The sequence below is a fragment of the Saccoglossus kowalevskii genome, chromosome 3, assembly GCF_978046115.1.
Source record: "Saccoglossus kowalevskii chromosome 3, keSacKowa6.1, whole genome shotgun sequence".
NCBI classification, from domain to species: domain Eukaryota; kingdom Metazoa; phylum Hemichordata; class Enteropneusta; family Harrimaniidae; genus Saccoglossus; species Saccoglossus kowalevskii.
The window spans coordinates 29,978,810-30,003,601 of NC_140643.1; the positions used below are offsets into that span (position 1 = coordinate 29,978,810).

The 24,792-nt window shown below is 34.1% G+C and overlaps 2 protein-coding genes across 3 annotated transcripts in view; both read right to left on the minus strand.

Moving 5' to 3' along the window:
• The window catches only part of LOC100313687 (neuronal cell adhesion molecule), an 81,395-nt gene extending 65,919 nt beyond the window's left edge, over nt 1–15,476 (minus strand). Inside the window, exon 1 of one of the 2 annotated variants that reach the window (XM_085497017.1) lies at nt 15,365–15,476. The gene's annotated coding sequence lies outside the window, so the exon portion shown is untranslated. The remainder of the gene's footprint in view (nt 1–15,364) is intronic. The other variant, XM_085497019.1, reaches the window with a different exon arrangement.
• Nucleotides 15,477–21,389: 5,913 nt separating this feature from the next.
• The window catches only part of LOC102807938 (calcium-independent phospholipase A2-gamma-like), a 90,825-nt gene continuing 87,422 nt past the window's right edge, over nt 21,390–24,792 (minus strand). The window contains exon 8 of the mRNA XM_085497024.1: nt 21,390–23,914. Within this exon, the coding sequence (XP_085353150.1) occupies nt 23,661–23,914 (254 nt within the window). The 3' untranslated portion in view covers nt 21,390–23,660. The remainder of the gene's footprint in view (nt 23,915–24,792) is intronic.

Sequence of the window (24,792 nt, forward strand, 5' to 3'; positions counted from 1 at the left end):
TCATAAAATAAGATGGTAATCCATCATACTAAAATACGATAATATCAAAAGATACAATCTAACTTGCATGTTTTGCATTTAGAGCAAAACCAAGAAATATAAGTTTATGTACAATGCAAGTGGTTAACGTAATGCGAGTGAACAATGTGGATCTGTCAGCTTGTAATTATTTGTGAATAACGCCACAGTTATCCCACTGCATTGAGTTTGATATTGGTCCCATGCGACATATACAATGCATGTAATACACAGAGTCTGTTGACATACTGATAAACGTACATCGCCCAATGAGATGGTTGCTTTAACAATAAAATATTAACATATTATAATTTTTTTATAATACTACGCAATTATGTCACAAAATATCCAAATGTGGACAATTTATGACCATAGATCTCAAACTAATATTGGCTAGATAAGTATCAAATTAATGTTTGTGTGTTCGCAATTACACAAGTACCAAGTGGTGCCCCATTCAATATATTATTGTAAAAAACTTTATTTTCGCTAAAGAGATGATTCAGTGAAAATAAAATCCGGCCAATAAACCTTTTTACTAATTTTACACTCAACTCATCAAAATTCAGTGAAAATAATCTCCACACAAAATGTCCAAAATTTTTTTTCAGCGAAAATTAATTACAGCTAAAATAAAGTATTTTATGTAATCTTAAGTTGTCAATTGTGAAATATGAGCAAGTAGCTGCAGGTCATCATGAAAGACTATTCCTTTGAGATTTATTGTAACCTTGGAGATGGAAGGTCTACAGATCATTTTAAATAGTTCCATTACTCTGCCAACATGCAACACATTCAACAGATACTGATTTATTTGCCATATAGCACAATATAATTTGAGTGAATCCGAGAATATCTAATATCCAATTGACATTGCCAAATATAACATTATGACGTCAAATATCCAATATTTAAAATAATTTATGACAGGAAAAAATTAATAATTAGCGTTGAACTAAAATTAGAAGTCTCTGTATTTTATCAAGTGTTATTTATATTGCAAAGCTTAGTAATTGAAAAGAGCATGAAAGGCAACCATTTTTTCACATGCATCATTACCTCATTTTACTGCATTTAAAACAGGTAACGCAGACCGAGGCTAATGATCTGATCAAATCTCAACAAAGATTCTATCATGTACACAAATTATTACACCTTATTAAATATGTAATATTTCTTATATGAGAATAATGAAAAATACATGCATCCTCATTGAATATCCATGACAACAGAGTTTAACTATTACCTCTAAATGGACAACATGCTACCCAAATGTCAGTAAATAAGGTTAAAGGTCATGAACAAAGCAACAGCAATCAGCTTATTTAGGTTTATAATCACACCCATTACCATCTGCCCTATTTACTCAACTCTGACAACAATGATGACTAGATGTATATTTTGGAATCTAGGTCATGTTATAGCAATAATCGGCGTTAATTATCTGTGAATGCCAGCAAATACCTGTTTAAGGATGAACTGATCCAGTACCAGTGGATAAAGATCAGAATGGAAGAATCTCTCATACATGGATAAAGATCTCATTGAAATCTCAGTGAACTCTCACACATTGTGAGAGTAGCAACAGAAAAAAAAGGCATGCACGCTGAACCTGCAAATGAATAACTCAAAACAAATCTAAGAAAGACTCTTGAATGAAAATTGGCACATGTCCACCTGCTGTAAGTAAACAACTGATACAATGTATTAGTGATCATTGTCTCAATACTGCAAACAACCCCTCCCACACAGATCACGACTTGCTTCAGTTGCGTACAATAAATGTTTCGATTTACATGTGCTTCTATTAGAAAAGTGCTTATAATTGAACAAATATGGTAAATTCTCAATGAAAAGAAGAAACATTTCAACAGAATTTTGAATTCGAAATTAAAATATATAGCGATAACGTATTGATTTTTCACAATATGGTGAATGCTGATGTTGTTTTAATTAGTAGTGGCAATGAGTTAAAATTACACCAAAACCATGAAATTAAATTATACAAATTTAATTAAATACCTTTCAGTGGACAGAGCACAAGGAAACATTCCTATGACACGCACCACGCTAGTCACTCATTACACACTTATGACCTCAGTCCAAGAGAATGAGGGAATAGGAGTATTAATCAAGCAGCCTATCGGCTGAGACAGCTCCGCTGTTAGCAATGCACATTTCAATTAAAGAACTGAAGTTATCAATAGAAAATGAACAATATGTATAGTATCAAAGCAACGGACCTTGCGGTTTTTAACAAGAAGTCGAAAATATCACTTTTTACCAAAAATGACAAAAATATTCACCAAAATTAGAGAATTGAAGATATCAACATGAAATGAACAAACCTAAGGGAGGTCTACCCAAGGTACATATACACCAAGTATCAAAGCATTCAGGCTTGTAGTTTTCAAGAAGAAGTCGAAAAAGTAAAACATTGACACGGACGCCGACGGACAATCACTCATATGATAAGCTCCGCTCGACAATTTGTCGACAGCGGAGCTAAAAAGGCAAAGGTGTCAGTGAACCCTTACGTTCTGCACGTATACATTTCACTGTGGGTAAAATCGCATATGCGTTTTAATGATTGTAATTTCAGTATTGAGAAAGTGGGCAGTTGGGTGGATTAGTCATTAGAATTGTCATCATTTAACTACATAAACAGGTTGTTAGACTATAATATGACCTAAGAGGACATTTTTTCCTCTCGCCAGCATGCGATTATGACAGCTATACGACTGACTATGTAATCTGTTTTTTTGTGTTGAGACTGTAAATATTTTATCTCACTATTTCTTATTAGGTAATCCCAAATATTTACATAAATGTGTTCTCCATGTACAGGAAAAAACGCCATTGGGAAGACAATTTATGTATACAGAGAAACGTTATCCCGTTCACTGTACTATGGGAATTACAACAACTTCTCAGAGAAATACAAGTGAACTGTCAACCCTTAGTTGCATTCAAAGATACAAATTCTTTCATTTTTATGATTATGTGCTTACTAATTACTTTCATGGCACAGTGTAATAAATATTTTAAACAACAAAACGTAGCCATGTTATATTTCTAGACGTCTAAATAATTAACGTACGTACTCAAGCAAAACTAGGCTATGAATACCAAATGGGCTGGATCTTTTGAATACCTCAATTCTAATAAACACTGACATGCATGGTCTAGTAACTGGGGAAAACCGTCTCGGGCAATAATCTTGAGTCTTTCAGGCCTGAGTACAAGAACACAGAAATGAGTGGAAGATATACGAGACCTTTAACAAGCATTTCCAAAGCTGCTATGCAGGAACAATGGTGATAATGCAGGCCGTGTAAGAGCTGTTAAAAAACCAAATGACCGATTGTCATCTGCATTGTCAACATCCTACCAACTGTATCTAAATGGCCTGAATCAGGACTTCCCACACAAGCACAATTTATCACTATGCACAGCCGTGTGTTGCTGGGCTATATTTTCTCAGAGCAGGCAAATAAGGTGAAATGCAAGGCAATAGTTTCTTAGGATTATTTAACACATTGTTTTCTACAGTCTGGTCAAACATGCATAATTTGACAGTCCCCGCGGGGAGTCATAAAACAGTTTGATATTAATATTTACATGAAAACAATTATTGAACATAAAAACATAATTTTGCAATGCATCTTCACAATATGGGGGCATTTTCACAACATGGTAGTTGCATACAACAACAGAAAATTTGTTATATTACTTGAAAGATATCATTTTATATTAACCATACTGCAGAATACTGTAAAGCAGTGAATATTTCTAACTACACAATTTATCAAGTAATTCAGATCTTGGCAAAAACTCTTAAAAACAAACCTTATTTCCTTTTATTCAAAGATTTGGTAAAATTCCATTATCATTTGAAAATATAAACTTCAGAAATACTGTCAGAAATGAATTGCTAGAATTTATCAATGAATAGATGTATCATGAAAAAATGTAAAACAGTTTATTGTTGTTGAAGTTACCAATAAAACACCATTAAAGACAAAGTCTTTTACAAGTGAGCACGGATGAAAGAAGCTTACTTGATGTTAGGTCAGTTAGTTTGACTAAGTGCATGGATATACTGGAACTTTACTGAAATAGAATACAGTGTTTTGCAGAACAAGTGGGACCAATTAATGATGTATTTATCACCTTATTACAGGGGGTCTGATGGTTGCATAACTTCTACATAGGTTTATAACAATCCGATTTAAGGTTTTCTTACTTGTACTAGACGGTAAACACAAAGGTGAACACGAGCATACAGTACCCCAAGGCTAATAGAAACTAAAAGCGAATCCGCAACACAAACTTTTCCAAGATTAGAACAATTTACTAAGTGTCATTTGCATCTTAAATACAAAACAATGACGTAATGATTAAAATAACATCCTTGTTTGGTAAACTCTATGTTACTGAACGAGTCAATGGGAACCCCAACATCCCCCACCACTTCTGAGTATGTGGGGCAATTTATGGGGCTAATCTCGGGAGAACAATCTTCAGGGATACTTCAAGGAATTGGTCATTTTCTCATAAAATTGCCCACCAGGGATTAAAACAGTAGTGTAGAACAATATTGTAGAGCATAAACTGCATTAACCTAATATTCTGCTCCCCGGTCCCCAATATTAGAAACACTCCCTATTTTAATACAAGAAAGGGTCCCATTTGTTCCACTCATTTTTTCATTGTGACTTGCTACGCGAAAATACTAATGCAATCCCTGGTATAAGGATATGGTAGAATGGGAATAACAAGGAAATATGTCATTTTGTTTTATTCCAAGGGCCGGGCATAATACATTTAGGAACTTTAGTGATTTTTCTTGTCCCCATATACACCAAAGTTTGACAGGAGGAACAAGGTTTATATTGACTAGCACATAAAAAACAATGCATATTTATTAATTTGAATATTTCTAGGCAATTTAGATCAGTTTTAGCAACACTGATTTCAATGACATGGCTTGAACTACTGTATCCTGAGCACTTAACTTAAATATCAACAATTCTAAAAATAACTTTGCACATTTATTCAGTAAAGGCCATACTTTATTTTTGCAATCTTTTTTTTTTTTATTTTCATTGTTGTCAACTATGACCTCAATTTGGTTTATATTTTTTTACTTCTATGTCATACCTCTTTGAGACCTTACTGCTGTACCAAAGTTGGTGTGTCAATAAATATTATTAACGGCAGCTCAATTGAAGTTGGAAAGGAAATAGCAGACTGTTTTGAAGGCCATCAAGGCAGTCAGGTGGAACATCCAAGGAATAACCCTGAATTAGAGGCCAGTATGCATATCAATTTTTCTATTTTACATATTTCTCATTCAACATGTATTATTTAGTTTCTTTGCTAGTTTTTAATTATTTGTTGGGGTCGATTTCAAATATTACGCTTACCACAGACTTGGTTATAGTTAAGACTCAATCTGATTAAAATCTGATGATATGCAATACTATTAACTTCTTTTTGGAGTTATTGAATATTGAGTCTGAATATCATTACAAATGGACAAAGCCAACAATTCTGAATTCAACTTCAGCAATAATTATAAAATGTCAGACAATTGATGATTGCGGACAATTTTTACTTATTTTCATTAATTTGTTATCCCTGTATATGAAATTTCATAATTTAGAATTGAAAGTGTGTGTAAACTGTGCATATTTAACTATATACAATACAGATTTTAATAATCTACTATATAGGAAAAGAAAGTACAGCCCAGCAGCAGTGATCTGAACCGGATACCTTAGTAGGTATATGCATCTCTGTGGAAAACAGACTACCAAATCAAATACATGCTTTGGTGAAAACTATAAATCCAAGCAGACTGGTTTTTTGATTTGCCAACAAATGAACAATCATTATATTCAGTGAACAAAAGCAAGATTAATGATGAACAGAGCGCCATGGCAATCAATCAATGTGTCTATATACCTAGTGTCAACATTTGCGTTCCAGACAAACAACAGTTTTTCCATTCACAATTTTAGTTAGCAATTACAACACAATTTTAATGTGGATTACAAAATAATTTTAAATATTTTCCTTTTTACATACTTTCTGTTCCTAAATTGTGTCTCATTTTGATTGTTACATCTTCTGCAACTGGTAAATTAATCTCACTGAAAAAATCTCCTCCGGGTAACATTCTTGATGGGGTACGTGGTTAAATTACACCATAGTACCATGTCATGAGAGGAAATAATTGTTCTAATTCAAGAAACATTTTGATTTTTGCCTTGCCTAGACACAAATGTGTACCATCACACTGATGTTACCGAGGTAGTATTGACGTAGGTCATATCGACCTAGATCATATCATTCTTGTTCCATAAATTGCCTAAGATTGTAATTATTACAACTGGTAAAAAAAAAAAAAATCACAATAGCCACCTAATATAGACCTATCAACCAGTCAGACAGATGGGTCACAACATATAATAGTACCGGACACGAGCGAGACGTACTAGCATGTAGTCCCTCATGTTTTATTCAAAGACGAGTTTATCCGCTGAATTAGTATTACGCATACATAAACTAGTGATCAAGAAAACAACTTTAATTCAAAGACGTATTTGAAACTGAATGGAAAACACTGCCAATTACAGGCCAATTACAAAAAACAGTACACACTCCAGGAAACCAAGTAGAGTTTAATTAGACTATATAAAGAAACCCGATATTCAAGTTTACAAATTTAATGAGCATTTATCTTCATTCCCTGTTCAACTTGCATAACAGCTATTTTACACTATTAAGGAACAGGAAGTACATGGAAGAGGAAAGAAACCAGATACTTGGTTTTCAACTTTCCCACCATGGAGTCATATACCCGCAGGAAAATGTCCAATATCAAGTTTTCTTTCTCAAATGGTTGTAGACAAGACATGCTGTGGTAAATCTCCCACATACCCTTTTATTTAGCATATTTATTAGACTCAAAAGAATGGATAAATTACCAATCATCATTTCACTTGATCCCAACCAAGCACCCTTGTCCTCAGGCAACTACAACATATGATGACCTTTGACCCAACCTGACCCCAATCAGTTGTGGGTCTCAATAAAACCCATAAATTCACAGTAATCTTAGTTTTCCTTGAAGGGAATTCTATAGCTCAAAACAAATATTACAACAATGCCAGAGGGAGAGCGAGGGAGGTAGCATTTCAACCTAAAAATACATAAAAGCCATATAATCACATAAGACTATATTCTACCATAATAAACACAGTATGACTACATAATGCAGCCTGTTTCTTCTCCAATACTAGGAAGTTATTTCCATTTTCTGAATCTATTATTTATTATTCATATAACCGTTCACAACTTGATGTTTACTTTAAAACTCCAAAATGTAGGTTCCCTATATATTTACTACTATAGCCTATTAAGGCAAGTTGAGTTACTAATTCAGTTGATTGAATATTACTTATCTCTCAGGCTATAGAATTGCACTTAGTGTCCAGTCCAGCTTCACAAAAAAAAAAATTACAACTGTTTTACAAAGCTACAATGTAATAAACATACAAATTTTTTTGCATATTGTTTGTAAAAAGACCTTACCCTAATTAAGGCAGTAGGACCTATAGGCAATAGAAATCATGTCCAATTAACAAAGAAATTATAGAAAAGTAAAAAAACAGCAAGAAATGTTACGGCAATATGGCGGGAAAGATTATGGCATACCCCCCCTCGGTACATTGGGGTAGAATAATTTATCTAAACGCATAATACACAGTAAAAGTGAATGTAGTAGTAGACATCTCTTTCCAATCCATCACAGTAAAGGCTGCCATGTTCATGGAAACACTTGTATCAAAACAACATTTCAAGAGAGGTAATTGAGAGGGTCAATATTAAAATTCAAAAAATATAAATGACTTACTTTGAGGTCTCTAATATTTGTTAAATATTTACTTAAACAATTTGAAGTTTGTTAACTGGGATTGGCACTTGAGGAATACTTGGCATATCACCACAATCCTATAAGTAGTAAACACAAGGCACAATCCACTTCACACAGCTAGTTTAGAGTCCAGTTATCTTCCAAGTCCTTAACAATCAAATAACAAAGGCAACGACACTATTTATAGCACATGTATAGGATGATATAGTTTCTTCTAGACAACATTCCAAACTCACTGTAAATCCAATAGAGCAGCAGCATTGACCTCCCAAGGCAACTGTCTGATTTACGCTCAGTTAGGGGGGTTTTAGTACCACATTAACAGATGCCTATATAAATTTTTCTCATTTTTCTAAGGCTGCCACACCTTATCTTGGTCACATTATGTTAATTAAATGTACATAAATAATGATAATAGGAACTGTCAAGCTGGTCAGCTCATTTTAAAATACTGAAATTACAACCTGCTATGGGTATGGATGTTTGAATTGTCTGAGGAGCCTAGCGGCTGAACACACTGCAATCAGTCAGTCAGTCAGTCAGTGAATAAGAATTGTCCCCCAAGCAAACATGTCAGCTATGTAAATAGCTGAAGTAGCTATGAAGCAATACTGGCAATGCTATCAATTCCATAACTTAATCCGGGATCACAAGGAAACAGGAAACGTTTCTTCCTCAATTATCTTATTGACTAAAATTCATTGATTACACTAATACTGAATCATTTCATTTTCATGCGCCAAAAATCAAAATAAATCGATATCAAAATCCAGGTTCTGATCACTATTTATATAATGTACCTAATCTGTGTCCCTTTGACAAATAGTTTTACTGATAACCTATATACAACAATACTATCTGTTGTTACAAGTAATTTCAGGTAATTATGTGATCCCCAACTTTGATGAATCAAACAGTTAATTCAGAGACCATGACAGGAAGAAGACACCAATGAATTACCATTAAAAAATGTATGATTAATAAAATCTATTGTCTAATTTCCACTTGGCATAATGCCAACTATGAGTACATGCATGAAGCCATTCAAATGGAATCTTTATCTAAACTCTCCCTTTCATTGAGTAATCAGTGGTCTGTAAGGACATCTTTTAGCCAACAGTGACTGTCATCCAAAATATGCTAATCTTGCTTCGTTTCTTTGTCATTAGATCCCAGATGAGTTGCAAGGCGTCTTAACATGCTTTCTTGTAAACATACTAGTTGAAGGTAATGGGCTATTTACCCACCAAGGTTTGCCACAATACAAAAGCTATTTAGTAAATCTAAAGTCTCTTTGATAAAAGCTTTTCTTGAACCTTTTCCCACACAAGTAACACTGACCCGGGGTCAGATTCAGTAAATAACTAACTAAGTTGTTTATGATAGATTTTTAGTGGGCTAAACCACAAGTTTACTCCATAGTGGTTCCACAGGAAAAGATTTCACTCTCAGATACAGTAAACAGATGTGAAACTAGACGACTGCAACATGTACGGGGACCGAAAGAATCCAGGACAATAATTAAGACTTCAAACTGAAATGACTTTTTATTCGTAATCCCAGCATGCAGCATTCTGCATTGGGTAAAGTTCAAACATAATGGCTACCTTACATATGGGCATATAGTAATTGATTCTGTTGGTTGGTTATTAACTTGGCTATACAATACAATAGGGAACACTTGCAGCTAGAGGAGGTACACTGCCAGTGTGAATGAAGCACAGTTGTAGTGCTTCACAGGGCAATATAACGTGACATAAATAGTTGTAATTTTGTGAAACGAAAAGATGAAATGAATGAAAATTTCACGAAATTTTGTCTTTACAAATGCTATTAAACTACAAAAATTCCTAGCAGTGATTCCCTCAGGATAATTTTACATTTTAAAGAGGAGTACACTTTTTTTATATATACCGGTATTCAAGTAGTCTAGGTCTATGCACTAAGATGCTCAGTCAGGTGTCGAGTACAGCGACAATATTATAAAGCTAGAGTCAAAGGTGAAAATGACCCAGTGTACATAGAAGGGCAGAGACGTGAGTCAGACACTGCAAAGACGTAGAACCCAGTGTGAAACTACATAGTATACTCATAGCTAACCTCAGAGTAAAGTTCACTAGACATGCTGCATTGCAAAAATACACCACAACAGCAGTCTTGAAATTAAACTGTACAAATATGGCTGGCCCCTATTACTAAATACTGTTACATTGCTCCACACACATACTTTGTGACAACAAATGCCAATAAGGTTTTAACTCAAATTAAATGATAATTAGAAACAGAGGTAGAGTGGACACCTATTGCTAAAAGCTTGTTTCAATTAGTTTGTTTTAAAATTGTTTAATGGCTTCAGTTTCAGGAATATTGACAATGCGGGAAATGGCAAAACATGATTTGACATGTTAAGACTGTTACTATTTAAGAAAAAAAAAATCATAATCCAACATAATACATTGTACCCTGATTTCCTGAGATAACATGCTGCCATCAGAGTTACTTACCAATTTGGAATAATAAAACACTACATTAATTATAAATGATGTACATGAACCTGAAAATTACATGCATGGATAAGTTTGGATGGAGTCATCATAAACAGAGACAAGTACAAGTTTTCTACAGTTCAGAAAATATATATATACATATACCATAAACCACTGTAAAATTTGACGAATGTTGCAGGTCAAGGAAAATCACAACATTTCACTGTAGTGAACATCTCTTAACATATAGAGTTAATGACATACTCAAAATGTTGTCTTCACAAATTTCTTTTTTTATGGCGCAAATTTAATTTTAAAAATTGTAGTGCTTTTAAAATGTTTACGTTTTTATTCTAGTTAGCTGCATTCCTTCCTAAGTCCTTGATTCAAAAGAATGCTTGAGACACTGTTTTGTGTCTACATACTTGAGCCAAGTTACATGATAATAGTTGGGGGAAATCGACAAATCTAACGAGTTTCATGCTAATTAAAGGAAATCTTCAGTTATGAAAAATGAAACGGCAAAAACAATGTTGTCCATGATGTCCTGGTGTAATCCCAGAGATTTACAGCTTCTCTTTTAATATTATGCATATAATTATAATTTCCTAATGAAATTATGCAATCAATTAACATACTTCACACAGTAAAAGTGAAGTACACTTCAAAAAGGTATCAAAATATTGTATAGAACTTCATTAGTACAGATATATTTTCACTTACTTAACAAATAGCTAAATAGTCTATCTAAATTCAAACATACTGAATATTCAAAGTTGACCACAGAATATTTTGTTTTCTTCACAAATCAGTTACTTTTAAACTAAGCTTTTTTTTAACTGTAAGTAACTGTCCTTGCAAAATCAAATCTGATTAAATTGAACACTGAATAATCCTCATCGTCTTTGTTCACTCTGGATTTATCTTGTTTTCCATTGAATTACAGATCCTGTCTATTTGTTCTTTTAACAGTAATCTAGGAAACGCCATAGACGTTCATTACTGTAGGTAGCTTCTAAAGTATACTACAGCATGTGAACTACGGAGAATTTGATGTGCTTGAATTAGGGTGTGAACATTCACTGTTTTCATATATTCCCAACAAAAACTCTCCTTAAAAAACACAATTCACGTAATTAAACTGACTGAGCACACCAAGCTATTGACAAAGACAACAATGTAAAGTATACCAAGGGGGTAACACTCAAGAATCATGCGTTATTATCATGTAAATTGGCCGCATCAAGTTACAACAATTAGTTGGCCAAAACTGCCAGGGAATCTTACACCTACACACCCTACTCGAAAGCCAACTAGCATGACATCATTAGTTTAGCCAGACAGCCATAACATTACAAAAGAGGTACTACCGGGTAGTAAAACAGTTACCAATTCAAAAAACAGCCATGGAGGATATCCAAAAAAATACAGTGTTCTCCCCAGGCCTCTGAAGCGACACGGTACCGTGACGCTTGGACACTCGGCCGTGATGCTTGCCCTTTGTCCGTGACGCTTGGTCACTCGCCGTGATGCTTATGTTTTTGTTTACAAGTGTCAGTCTCGTCTTGCACGCATTTAAAACAATAACATGTATTGATCGAAAGGTAATCCTGCCTTTGTTAGCCATACAAAGACAGTGATAAAAACGGAAGTCTGCAATATGTTGCGAAGTCTTTCAAAGGTGCAGAGCCTCCAAATAAAAAAAAAATTAACTAGAGTAGCAATAATTTGCCCATTGCACGCAAAGGCAACAATGTGACAAAACAAGTCACAGTGTACGAAGATCAACCCCGATTTGCTGCACTCTGATTTGTTATCACTCAATCGCCGGTGACATTAATTACCCCAAAATTAAAAAAAAAACAAGTGAAATTAAGTTGCATTGGAAAGAAAAGTATGAATAATTCAACAGCAGACGAGACGGGTTGAGAAAAAACGAACTCTGACCTCTGGAAATACCCCATTCATAGGGTGCCTTTGTACAGAAGAACGCCGCCCTAAGGCGACATAATGCTTGTTGCAACATTGTGACCAATGCATGCTGGGTTACCAGGGGTTCTGATCGAGGTATACAAAGATGGCGGCGCAGAATGAATGATTTTCCGCGATGTTTAAAAACAACATCTCATTGGCGATTTTGATGTAATGCCTATGATAATCGTCAATGAATCGTTTTAATAAAGAATTTGTGTATTTCACACCAAAAAATGGATACAGATGATCGCAATAGCAGCGGTGAATACCCGCCCAACGCAATGCCGTCAGCTGACAATGTTACAGTGATCGTAGCGTTGTACTCACAAGGTATATTGCAATGAAAAATCGCCGAACTGCCATTGTAGAATTTTTTTCTAATTATTGATTTATTAATTTCAACATATTTCGATATCTTGCCGACTTTATAAATTTAACCAAAAAATGTTTTCCCCGACGTTTATATGAACCAACATTGACATGAACCAGTTACATCCATGGATAACAATATATTCACTGACTGGCTATAACACAAGTCTTTCATTTTTTTTTCATTTTATGCTGTTATATTTCAAACTTTATTTGACTTGATACAAAAACATAAAATACAATGCAGTAAAATGATATAAAATTTATCAGATATAAAAATATCTTGTCTTTAATTAATTGTAGATTGACAATATTTGTTGGGAAAAACTGATTAATATGCAAATAAAAAATATGCAAATTAGATGCATTGTTATGCAAATTTGTTGTGATGCTTGACATGAAGTCTGGGGAGAACACTGAAATATCAATATCGTATTTCCTCTATTAGTAGCACTTTTGCTTACGTAAATCACCCAAATAAGTAATACGTTAATAAATCAGTATATAATAAATGCAATTTTTAGTTTATATTCTATTGGAGATCTGCTTCTTATAAAACAAATACGGTAGGTTTAGATCAAAAAAAAGAGGACAGGTGACTAATCATTATCTGGACATGGTTGAAGACTACAGAACACCAAATAATGATACAGACAACATTGACCATAAATGCAGCAACCAACTGCTAGAGAAAAACATTATGGAATAAAAAAATTCAAAAAAAAAACATTCTTGCAAAATAAATGCTTTATAATGAAGAGAAAAGAAAATCACAACTTCTAACACTATTGCAGTGATTGCCATATTTGGTAAGGGGCAGCAGCTACACAGGAAATCTATACATACTTTATTAAGAAGGCCAAATACACTACGACTATTGTTACTTCACTGTGGATTCATACAGCTGCTTCTCTTTCAAACACAGAGCATGACAATAAAACTACAAATCACTAAAACCACATACAGGACGTGCGTTGGTGTGTTTGGTAATCAAACTTCAAATAAAACAAATATAAAAAAAAAAAAAAAAAAAACGGTTGAGCGTGAATAGTATTATTAGTTTTTAAAACTAAAGCAAAATATTTTAAAATGGACATGCATTGCTATTAGGTATTTGTATTAATTTAAATGTAAATACACACTTGCTATGATGATAATAAAATATCAAAAGATGAACCAACGATGATGTCACTTCCTGTCAACTAACCAAGTGAGCAGATAATGGCTTACAGCAAGTCCCCCCTGACGAACTTCATGCAATTTATCAAAATGATGCCACCTGCTTTTTTTTTTTACACACATGGAAAGACTATACAGTAATAGGCCACATACATGACATTGTTATTTTATTATGTTTTATTTCAATTGTTTGAATTACCCAGGCTGTTTTATTGCTAACATGGGCTACAGAGTGGGAACAGATGATAAACTTGCCAAAGCTGTAGCAGTTTCTTGTTTTCATTTTGCCATTTGACCAGATTATAACATTTTTAACATAGCAATGTTTGTACTTATTGCATAGAATTCTGTTCATAGCAATGTTTGGGAGGGGAATATTTTTCATTCACAAATTCATTATTAATTTGTGTAGAAATATCTTTTTGGTGAACTATAATACACTTATTTCGTATAGTTAGTCATATAAATTACAGAAGGTGAAAGAAAATATTAATTTGTAATTAATATATGAGCTACTGTTATGTATATATTACTGAGGTATCATTCACAATTTGAAAGTGCAACTAGTATTATTTTTTTAAGAATAGCTCTCTATGCGTAATGTATTAAAATGTATTAAACATTAAAAATAACGAAACTGTTCGAGGTCAACAAATTATAATGATTAACATGCATGAATTAGTCACTAGTATGTGAATGGCCTCCAGGATATAATAAATCTATCCGTTGAAAAATTAAGCTACAATAAATGCACTTTTTTTAAATAGTAACGCCAATTTACATGTTGAATATTACGTCATTTAAATGTTATTTTTAAATCGGTAAGCTGTTGCAGGTGATACAGTTTGTTTTGGTTTTAGAACTGTTCTGATCTACACCGGGCATGAACTTAGGGTACTACCAACAGTGTCTGATTCGTACCCCAAAATCATAGGTTGGCGACGTTTGAACGAGTGATTAGATTATTGACAAGCACGATGAACGGCAAAGGTGTGCGTTCTTTCCCCAACGTGGCCTCTCCCCTCCATTCGAATAAAAACGTGCAGCACTGACTCACGAAAACTAGCCGCGACGATAAAACGTTATCAACGGTAATAACTCGCTAGGAAATATCATGCTATATCCGAGTATTTGCCCCTTCAATGATGGTAGTGAACCTAGCAAAGGAAATAGCTAAGACGCTGAAAACATGTAGACAGCCGTCGATCAAGTAAAGTAAGGGTCCGCCATGATAGAACTGTAGACTGATATCAATAACCAACGGCCATCCTTCTGTCGACCTTGCAATATTCATAAAATACCAAATATATCGAGCAAGCTGTGACAGAAACGTTTCTCCTAAGTGAACCGATATAAATTCAATTCCCGGTTTTCAAGTTTAAATTCCACTTACCTTCAGTTTTAAAAAGCCTATAGAAGAAAATTTTGAGCTGTCTCCAACCCTTTTTCCGGTGCAGGCCGAGGTAATCCAATCACGCAGCGTCGATCCTTCAATGTATAAGTCACGTGATAACAAGTCATTTGCATATGAATCATAAACACCTCCGACAACTTCATTGTCAATGAACATGAACAGAGCAGACAGAGAGTGGGCATGAAGTGTATTTCAGAAGATGTTTTTATTTTATTTCCCATTTTTGTCGGAAACATTTTTTTTTTTCAAATTCATATTTATTTATTTGTTCGCTGGTAGTTTCACCATGTTTAACCTCGTTTATTTATTCAAGTATTTGATGTTCCCTCCTATATAAAGGAATGTCGTATTCATCATGAATGGGTGTCTGCTGAGTGGAACCCCGCGAACGAGTTCAGGGCCAATTGTTTGGTTAATACACAGCTGCTTTAACCATGGTCAATTTAGTCAAAGCCACGACCACGGTATGATGTTTGACGGACCGGGTCTTATTACATGTGTAACATAGCCATTATCAAAATATTATTGCTTCAAATTTTAACGGTTACCGTTATATGTATTAATAATATCAATTTTCCAGCCAGAAAAAAAAAACACTAACAAGATAAGTGTTAACGTGTGGTAGTATTCGAGACCCGACATCCAAAGTAACAAAAAGTTGATGATTTCCATCCTATCCGACAACAATAACAACTGTGCTATGTTTATTGATACAACACCACTCAGGGAAGTGCATCAGTACCGGTCATGAAAGACACAAGGCAGCTAAAACTACACATAGTCAGTAGTTCTCGCTTAGTGCCATAGAAAATACCACATACATGTATTCTAAAAAGAGTCGATGTATGAACCTACATTTATAACAAATGTCAATCACTATGACAACAATATTTTAACATTCATATTGAACACACCGAAACCGAGACTGACAAATGTCGTGATTTTTATCTGAAATAAACAAAGCAGAACTTTCGACGTTAAGTTCTAACTAAAACGTTAAAACGTTAAGTTCCAATTAAAACGCTGATACAAACAGGTGAAAGACGATTGTGACTCCTTAATTGTGACCACTTCAGAGAAGACACGAAGCATGTATGTGATTACTACGTCTTTTTTTTATAACATTTGTTGGTTGGTCTTTTTTTCTTCTTCTTCTTCTTCAAGATAATATTATTTTATGGTAAGTGTATTTATTCATTGGAGTATTACAATTGTGTCATATTTGCGTTTTGTTTAATTGTAAACATTATAAAATAAATATATTTCTTGCTGACAGAATGTGGATAATTCTTTATCATACATTCTCGGTTAGACTTTCAGTTTTAAAGTATTGTCACCAGCTTTCTCGTAATTTATTCATTGGGGATCAACAAGTGGCGTTAATTTCGGGCCCATTCCATATTTAACACACAATCATAGACCCTAAAATAAGCCTATGACACATTCTAGCAGTTTCACTTGCTTCGATTGGGCCAAAAAAAAAAAAACTTATGTTAAGTTGCGAGTATAAATTTGCATAAATGTTCAGTTTCAGTTTCTAAATATTTTGTTTTCAATTTGATTAGTGAACGTTCTTGCATATATATTTGCAATGAATTTGTTGGTATTGGTACTTTCATTTTTTGTCATTTGTAATTTGTGTCAGTTTTGACAAACATGGGTCGAGTTCAAGTTTACATTTATTCGATTCATGTTTGTTTTCATACGCATCATACCATAATAAAAAAGTTTCCTTTGAAAATATTTAAATTATTGTTGTTCGTCTTAAAGCAAACTTACTGCTATATTTAAAATTTAGTAATAATAAAATTGTTTTAAAAAAATAGATCCATGGGTATTATTGATTACTCATGGGCCCAATGTTTCATTGGAATACTGTATGGACGTGCGAGTACGTGCCCAAATATGACATCAATCGTAAATCTATGCTGATATAAATACAGTATAAAGTCGGTAACAGTTGTTCTGCATACTAATGGTGGTTAGCGATGAGTCAGTGTACGTGCATAAGTCAGTGCTGTAATCACAGGAAAGAGCATACCATTACAAACGTTTTTCATCTTCTGTCTCATCATTTTACTGTTGTTTTTTTATGATATCCTCGGGGGCGGAGCTACGTCACAGACGTTCCACGTTGCTAAGACGCGCACCACTGTACCATGCATTTCTATGGGCTCTGTGCGCGCTGCTGTGGAACGCCGGTCGAGCCGGTGAAAATTCGAGAAAACAATACAAACTCAACTTTGAAGTAATCCCGAACAATCAAATTTATATATGTTGCACACGTAGGGCTAATCTTGTTGCACTGTTCAGAGGAGTCTCAACAATCACCCCAAAGTACCGTTTTCTGCGAGTTTTGGACCTTTGTTTTCACCGCCGCGGGTTGCCAGGCGGTGAAAATGCCCGGATGTCCGCCCCCGAGGATATGGAAACTCATCGCCCAACAATCTGCGAGATCACCCCGAACTCCATGCTCCGTCCTGGGGGTTAGACGAATATTATATTTCAACACATTATATCATTGCATCATACGACTTCTATCTCGATTAAACAGTGACTGGTGTTCGTGGTATATATTACAATTTAAATTCATAGGAATTTGACAGATTCTCTCTGTCTTGTTTTTGTTGTTGTTGAGAAAAACGATTCTTTCCTACACCCTAAAGGAAACCATGGAGCTAATCTTTTTTTAGCTCCATGAGGAAACGAACAGTTTGATGACGATCGTGTTTGACAGCGCCGCCAAGTGATAGATCTGAAATCATACTGTGTTTTTATTACATTCTTCAGTTTCTATAACTAAAACATATTTTACATGACGTTAATGAAAATATTATGTATTGAGCATAAGTCTTACAAGCAATATATACTCAGCATTAGAGCAGCAGTTATCAATGTAACTACTTTGTATGTGAATTTAATTGTAATTTAAAAAAAAAAACACATTACATCATTACCATGTTGTTCATAAAAAGGGACAAATTCACGGATGCAACAATAATAAAAGCCGGCAGTCTAGATACTATGTATAAAAATCGAAGAGCCTAATTTCAACATATTGAAACAGTAAAATTAAAAACCAAGCATAGACATAGATTCATCAAGGTCTTTTCCTAGCCTCACAACCCTGCGAATTGAATTATGCATTTACAGTACCTCCAGCACATCCATGTTGTACAACCCATGTACAATGTTATTTGTCATGAACCAAACTCAAGATCCTTGCAAATTATTGGACTATGGAACATCAGGGTTCATCAGTTGTATGACTGGGTAAGTGCAGTCAAACTTTTTGAATCAGAAAATGTAAAGAATGATGTCTGAGGTAGTTGTTAATTTGCTATCAGTCAATGTACTACTGAAAACACCTGAGTTTTTACATCAAGTACCATGTTACAGCAAGGGCAAGATATTTACATACAGCTAACTCCCGCTCCTGGTAGGAAATCACCGAGGGACTTTGCAGCATCCCCAGACACTTTCCTAGACGATCCAGTGACCGTTGTAGACGCAATAAAGTAAATGATGTCATGTGACCCCCAATAGTGCCACACGTGTCTAAATTCTTTCTTAATCTTGTAGATGAGAATAGGTGCGCCCTCAATTTCACAGTTACGTATTCTTTCAAGGAAAATCGGGTGAAAAGGTGGAACATTGCTCATCACACACCTGTCCTAATTCTTATGCTTCGAAGAATGTTGAGTTTTTTTCCTGTACATAATGCATCCTTGTGATCACATCTGCCAGTTATAGTAATCAGACTACTCTCACTGTCGCAGCTTTTGCAAGCATGCCTCCACGTCGACATTTACAGCAATTCCTGGCACTGATTTGACGCTGAAGTAGTGCTAGATATAGATAACATTCTACATTAGGTTACACACTTTGTAACAATTAGTGACATCTATGAGGCGACGTTGTGTTGCATGTGTTACTGCAAGAGGTGGTCACACCCATTATTGATAGTTCCATGAACTGGGATTCTCATTTTCAACCCTTTTCTTTTTCAAAACTCGTGTAACGAAATGTGTAATGATTACATGCAGTCCTTATCATGTGTTTCATTGTGCAGATGTTTCACGTCATTTATGTGACCAAATGGGTTTATCTGAAATAAAGGATCTTGCTGTAACTGAGAATATTCAAGTGTTCCTTAAATTGTTTTGAGTAGCATATACCTGAGATATAGTTTTAGAATAACATTTGCTTTCGACTATTTTGAATCTGATCTGAAATATTATTGATTTAGTTATAGAATAGACATTTCTTTTTTGGTTAACGAGTAAATAAAGTTGTTACATAGTTGAGCGGTCATAAAACTATCTGTGAATAGTAAAGGTAAGACAATTTACAATACTGTGGAATACTTTATTTTCGCTGGAAAGGCTTTTCGGGCATTTTGTATGGAATTTATTTTCACTGATTTTTGATGAGTTGAATGTGAAATATAGGAAAAAAAGTATATTCGCTGGATTTTATTTTCACGGAATCATCCCTCCAGCGAAAATAGCATAAATAAATTCCAAGTGAAAATAAAGTATTCTACAGTATGTAAGAATATGGCATATGTTGTTTATTTATGCCGGTAATGTATTTCTTATGTTGTAACACTGTTCGATGTACTTTATGGTTTCTTTGATTAGTAAAGTGTTCTTATTACTCATTATTTGTATGAATTTTGTATTGTTTGTCATATCTTGGAATCCATCTATACAGGATTTGGCTGTTGCATATAGAATGTCTCTGTTGTTTGCATATAAGGTGCATTCTGTCGTGAAATGTTCTTCATCTTCAATTTTGGCACAGTTTTGACAAGTTCTGCCTTGTAGTATTTTAGGTTTTTGATGACGACCAGTTTCAATTTTCAGTTTGTGGCAACTCATTCTAAATCTTGCAAATGTCCCTATTGCTTTTCTGTCATTGAGTTTTTGTAAACCGGTTTCCTGTTGGATGTTATTTTTGAATAATTTAAAAGTCCTTGGTTTTGAATCAGTACTGTTCATGTTTGACATCCATGTATTGAATAATTCATATAGTATTCCTTAAATAATTCTTGTAAGTGTTGTTTTGTTATTTGTATATCAACAGTTTGCTCTGTTTTTTTAAGATCATGTTTTGATAACCAGCTGTTTTTCAACATTGTATTCTCCATCTCTTTAAAGTGCATAATATGCTATGTTGTTTTCATCAATGGATTTTAGGTGTTTATAGTATCTGAGAGCTTTGTATTGAATGTTACATAACAGTGGTAGTCGCCCTGTATCCATTCTAACAGCTATGTTACTGGTAGTGTTGTTTACATTTACTATACGTCTACAAAAATTTAGGTGATATCCTTCTGTGCTAGTTTTATCCCATCTACTCCAGTTTGTGCATAGTCCCCATATTTCTCCAGCGTATGTTAAAATTGGTAGTTGAGTTGTTTCAAGTAATTTTGTTTTCAATTTTACATGGTTGTTGTTAGTACCACTGAAAAGATGGAGTTGAGCCCTTTCAGTTTTCCTCGCCTTGTCAGGTAACCTGTCCATTGTTGCATCCATTGAACCATTTGTATTAAAAGTCACTCCAAGATAATGTATGATGTGTTCTTTTTCTAATTCCTCATTCCCAACTTTCCTTTCTGTGTGATTTGATAATTGATTTGTAATGCCCATTTATTCAGGTAGTAGTGGGTAGTATTCATCAGTTGATGTACTCTCAGACATAAGTACAGTAAAGTTATACGAGTTCAATGTATGGACAATAGCGGTCTACATATAACTGAGATCTGGTTCTGAAATGACAGAAATGCTTGATTTTGATGAGTGGTTAACAATAAAATGGCCACCATTCGGCCATCTTGAATCAGATCATGCATATGATGTGAATTTTGAACATGATTGGCCAAAGCATGTGTGAGATATATGTCCAGACGAGCGGATTAACAGACGCTAACACACACAGATCAAGTCCTTATTTACAGACTGTCCCCCTAAGCGGGGACTAAAACCGCACACAGCAATGATTATTATTTTTAAACAGCTTTATTACACTGTACCAAATCTTTTATATATTTACAAGTATTTACACCAAAGCAAAAATAAAATACGTATTATTTCAGTAAAATCAACAATTTCTACTAGGTCTCTGCAACAGCCCAAAGACAAGTGTCTGTCATTAGAACATTTCCCCTACATAATTGCAGAAATAGGAAATGATTAACAACTATTTTTTTTCCAGTCATAAATAGTAAATCAACAGATATTCTATAATAACAAGATTAAGGTAAAAAAAATGTGTTTCTGGATAACGAGTACCCCAGTACTAGTCGTCAATCGAACATTATCTGTATTTGCATTTTAAGATGTAGGTCCTCTATGGCAAAAAATAACTCGTGTGTTAAAATGTAAAATGTACTATTAATATCATTGATAAAAGTATTGCAATTTACCATTGAATTTAGCAAGGAGTTGACAAACTTACTTGAGTTTACAGTTATTATTCAATTCTACAAGGCAAAAAAACAAAAACGGGTCTGGAGTCTAGTGTTTGAATCAAGTACATACGTGACATGCAAGCAGACAATATTTCATATGCAGGGACTTGTTTTATTCATTCTAGTCTTTCATTGTACTGCATATGAATTGATTAGTTATTTATAATAAACTTCCTACAAAAGTGTTGTCACAGATGTTCATACACTGAATTTATAAAGACTGTCTTGATTGTCATCAGTTTTAACATATTAAATTAAGTTCGCTTGCCGCCACTATGTTATGAGGTCGACCAAGGGTGGCAAAACTCCAAAAGGAGAAAATTTTGTAAATTTTATGAATGGGAAAAACTGTTTTAAACTAAGAATTATTTGAAGTAAGTTGATTGATGAAAATTACTGCACTGTGAACACGATTCTGAATATATCAACCAAACAACTCTCGTGTTTTAGATCATCCTCTCCATGAAACTTTTTATAAGTCATACATGAAAATTATCTTCAGATATGTACACATAGTAACTATTCTTGCTTCTAAATAGGACATGAATTAAATTTTAAATGTATAAATTAGCCAGTGTTTCCCACTGGAACCTTGATATTACAAAATTATTTTACACTTGTCTACGTATCTACATAGTTTGCATAAAGACAGTACTAGTAATTAACAGTTTTTCTGAAAGTCAACTATAAAAGAATATAATTATACATATTTAATAAGATAAAGCTGACATCATATAAAATAAAATTGTGACTTTCTTTTAAGAAAAAAATGTACCGGTACTATTTTTAAAGCATTATATAAAGCGAGGTACGGTCATTTTGAGGACAGAATTACATCAAATTATGTTACTGAACAAAAACTGATTCCGATTTGGCTGAAATTACCTGAAACTAAAAATTGAAATCATCCATTGTGCTAAAAAATAGGTTCAACATAACCAAGTTTCCACAAAAAATTTAGAACATGATTATCAAACATTTTCCACTTTCTATACACTCGAGCTTTAATTAGTTTTCTTATTATGATCCAACTCATGCATGGTTATGATATTATATCAATCCCTTTTTATTTCACATTTACGAACACCAATTTCGAAATAAATCAAAGAAGGCATGAACGTATATGATATTGGAAGATACTCGGAGTACTCCATGCTCTGGATGAATTAATATTACAGTAGTTATAAAATTACATAGAATACCTGAGACTGTGCATGAATGGCAAATAAATAAATAAACTTGAAGATATATTTCATACGGGTAATGCAAATAAATATGAATTGTACTTCAAATCCATATAATTGAGGTAAAAATGGCATTCCTACAATCATCACTGTATAGTACTAGGTTACCGGTACACATCCTAGGATTTGAAGGGCATGAAAAGTTCATACATCCTGGAACTTGGTTATGCAACTGAATTTACTTATAGGGCATCCAATTGCCACATAAAACAGACCGGATATTGAAGGTTTGACCCTGTAACAAATCTGAGAAGGCTAAAAATGGCAGGGATTTTACTTTGAGGTTTTTTCAAATGAATATTAAAGTAAGCGGTACAGATGTAGTTATGATGTAATTCATAGACTGTATTTTCTATACAGTCTATGAATAAATGGAGTATATTTCGCTAGCATCGCCAGCATGCTTCTGCTCTGAAAGCCTGGTAGTAACATGCAGTTCTCTTAGGCCCCGCAAGATGGTGAAATGTGATTGCCCAGAATTATCATGATGGCTGTCAATCAACCAATCGTAAATTGCACCTTTGATTGAACTTTTGAAAGTCATTTGCACATGTCCTTATTTGTAATATATGTGTTTCTTTGTCTTCAGCCAATCGCTCCATTCATGATACCCGTTTTTCGTCTGCGTCAATCTATTAACAGCCGCATCCAGCTTGTTAGAGTTACGTTTCAGGTACGTCTTTGAATCGTGTTGTAGCAGATCAATCTTTTCAGCCCTGTATTCGTCCAACTGTATATCTTCGCTGAGGTATGGATTAAAACGGAAATATGTTCCAGTGGGCATCAAGTCAGACAACATTGTGTGTACAGCTATAAAAAAAAGAAATTGATTTGCTACTGAGTGACAAGATACATAATTTGAGTAAATAAACAAACAAACAAACGTTTATCTTATAGTATTTTATTATATGGGAACTAAGTTATAGACAAACAATGAAATTATGATATTTAATGAGAGTGGATGCACTTCATCCATTAGAAAATAACTTTCTTCAACAGAAGATGCATGACATTCAAAATAATATGTTTAACGAGAATAGGTTGAAAACATTAGCCATCAATTGGATAGCAAAACAAACCATTGTAGGAATGTATCCCATGTGACTAATTTGTTAGTTCAAACCACTTTTATGAGGGTAGGTTGTTCGGATAATTGCATTCATTTACAAGAGGTATGGCACGCACCATACACACCATTGACAGTGTCCTGACATTTCAGTACATATAATTAGTTTGGTTAACTTTGTCATTTAGTATATACCAATTCTTACGATTGAATGAACAAAATTAAAAGGCATCATCTTCTGTTTATATTCGTGTCAAAGTCCCTCACAAATAGTTTGATTTCTACTGTTGAGGTTGGTATGACCCAACTTGTTCTAATCGCGTAACAATCTCAAGGCGCGCATAGCAACCCAGTCAGCAACCTAGCTGGCAATGTTGCTGTTTTGGTTTTCAGAACAATATGGCAGTGACAGTGTATGTAACTGTTAATTTTGAATATCACTACAAAAACCTACCTTTAGTATCTGTAGCACTCACTACTGGTTGTGTTAATTTTCAAATTGGCTTTCAAAATGCTATAACCTACCTTTAGTACCTGTAACACTCACTGCTGGTTGCGCTAATTTTCAAATTGGCTTTCAAAATGCTATAATCTACCTTTAGTATCTGTAGCACTCACTACT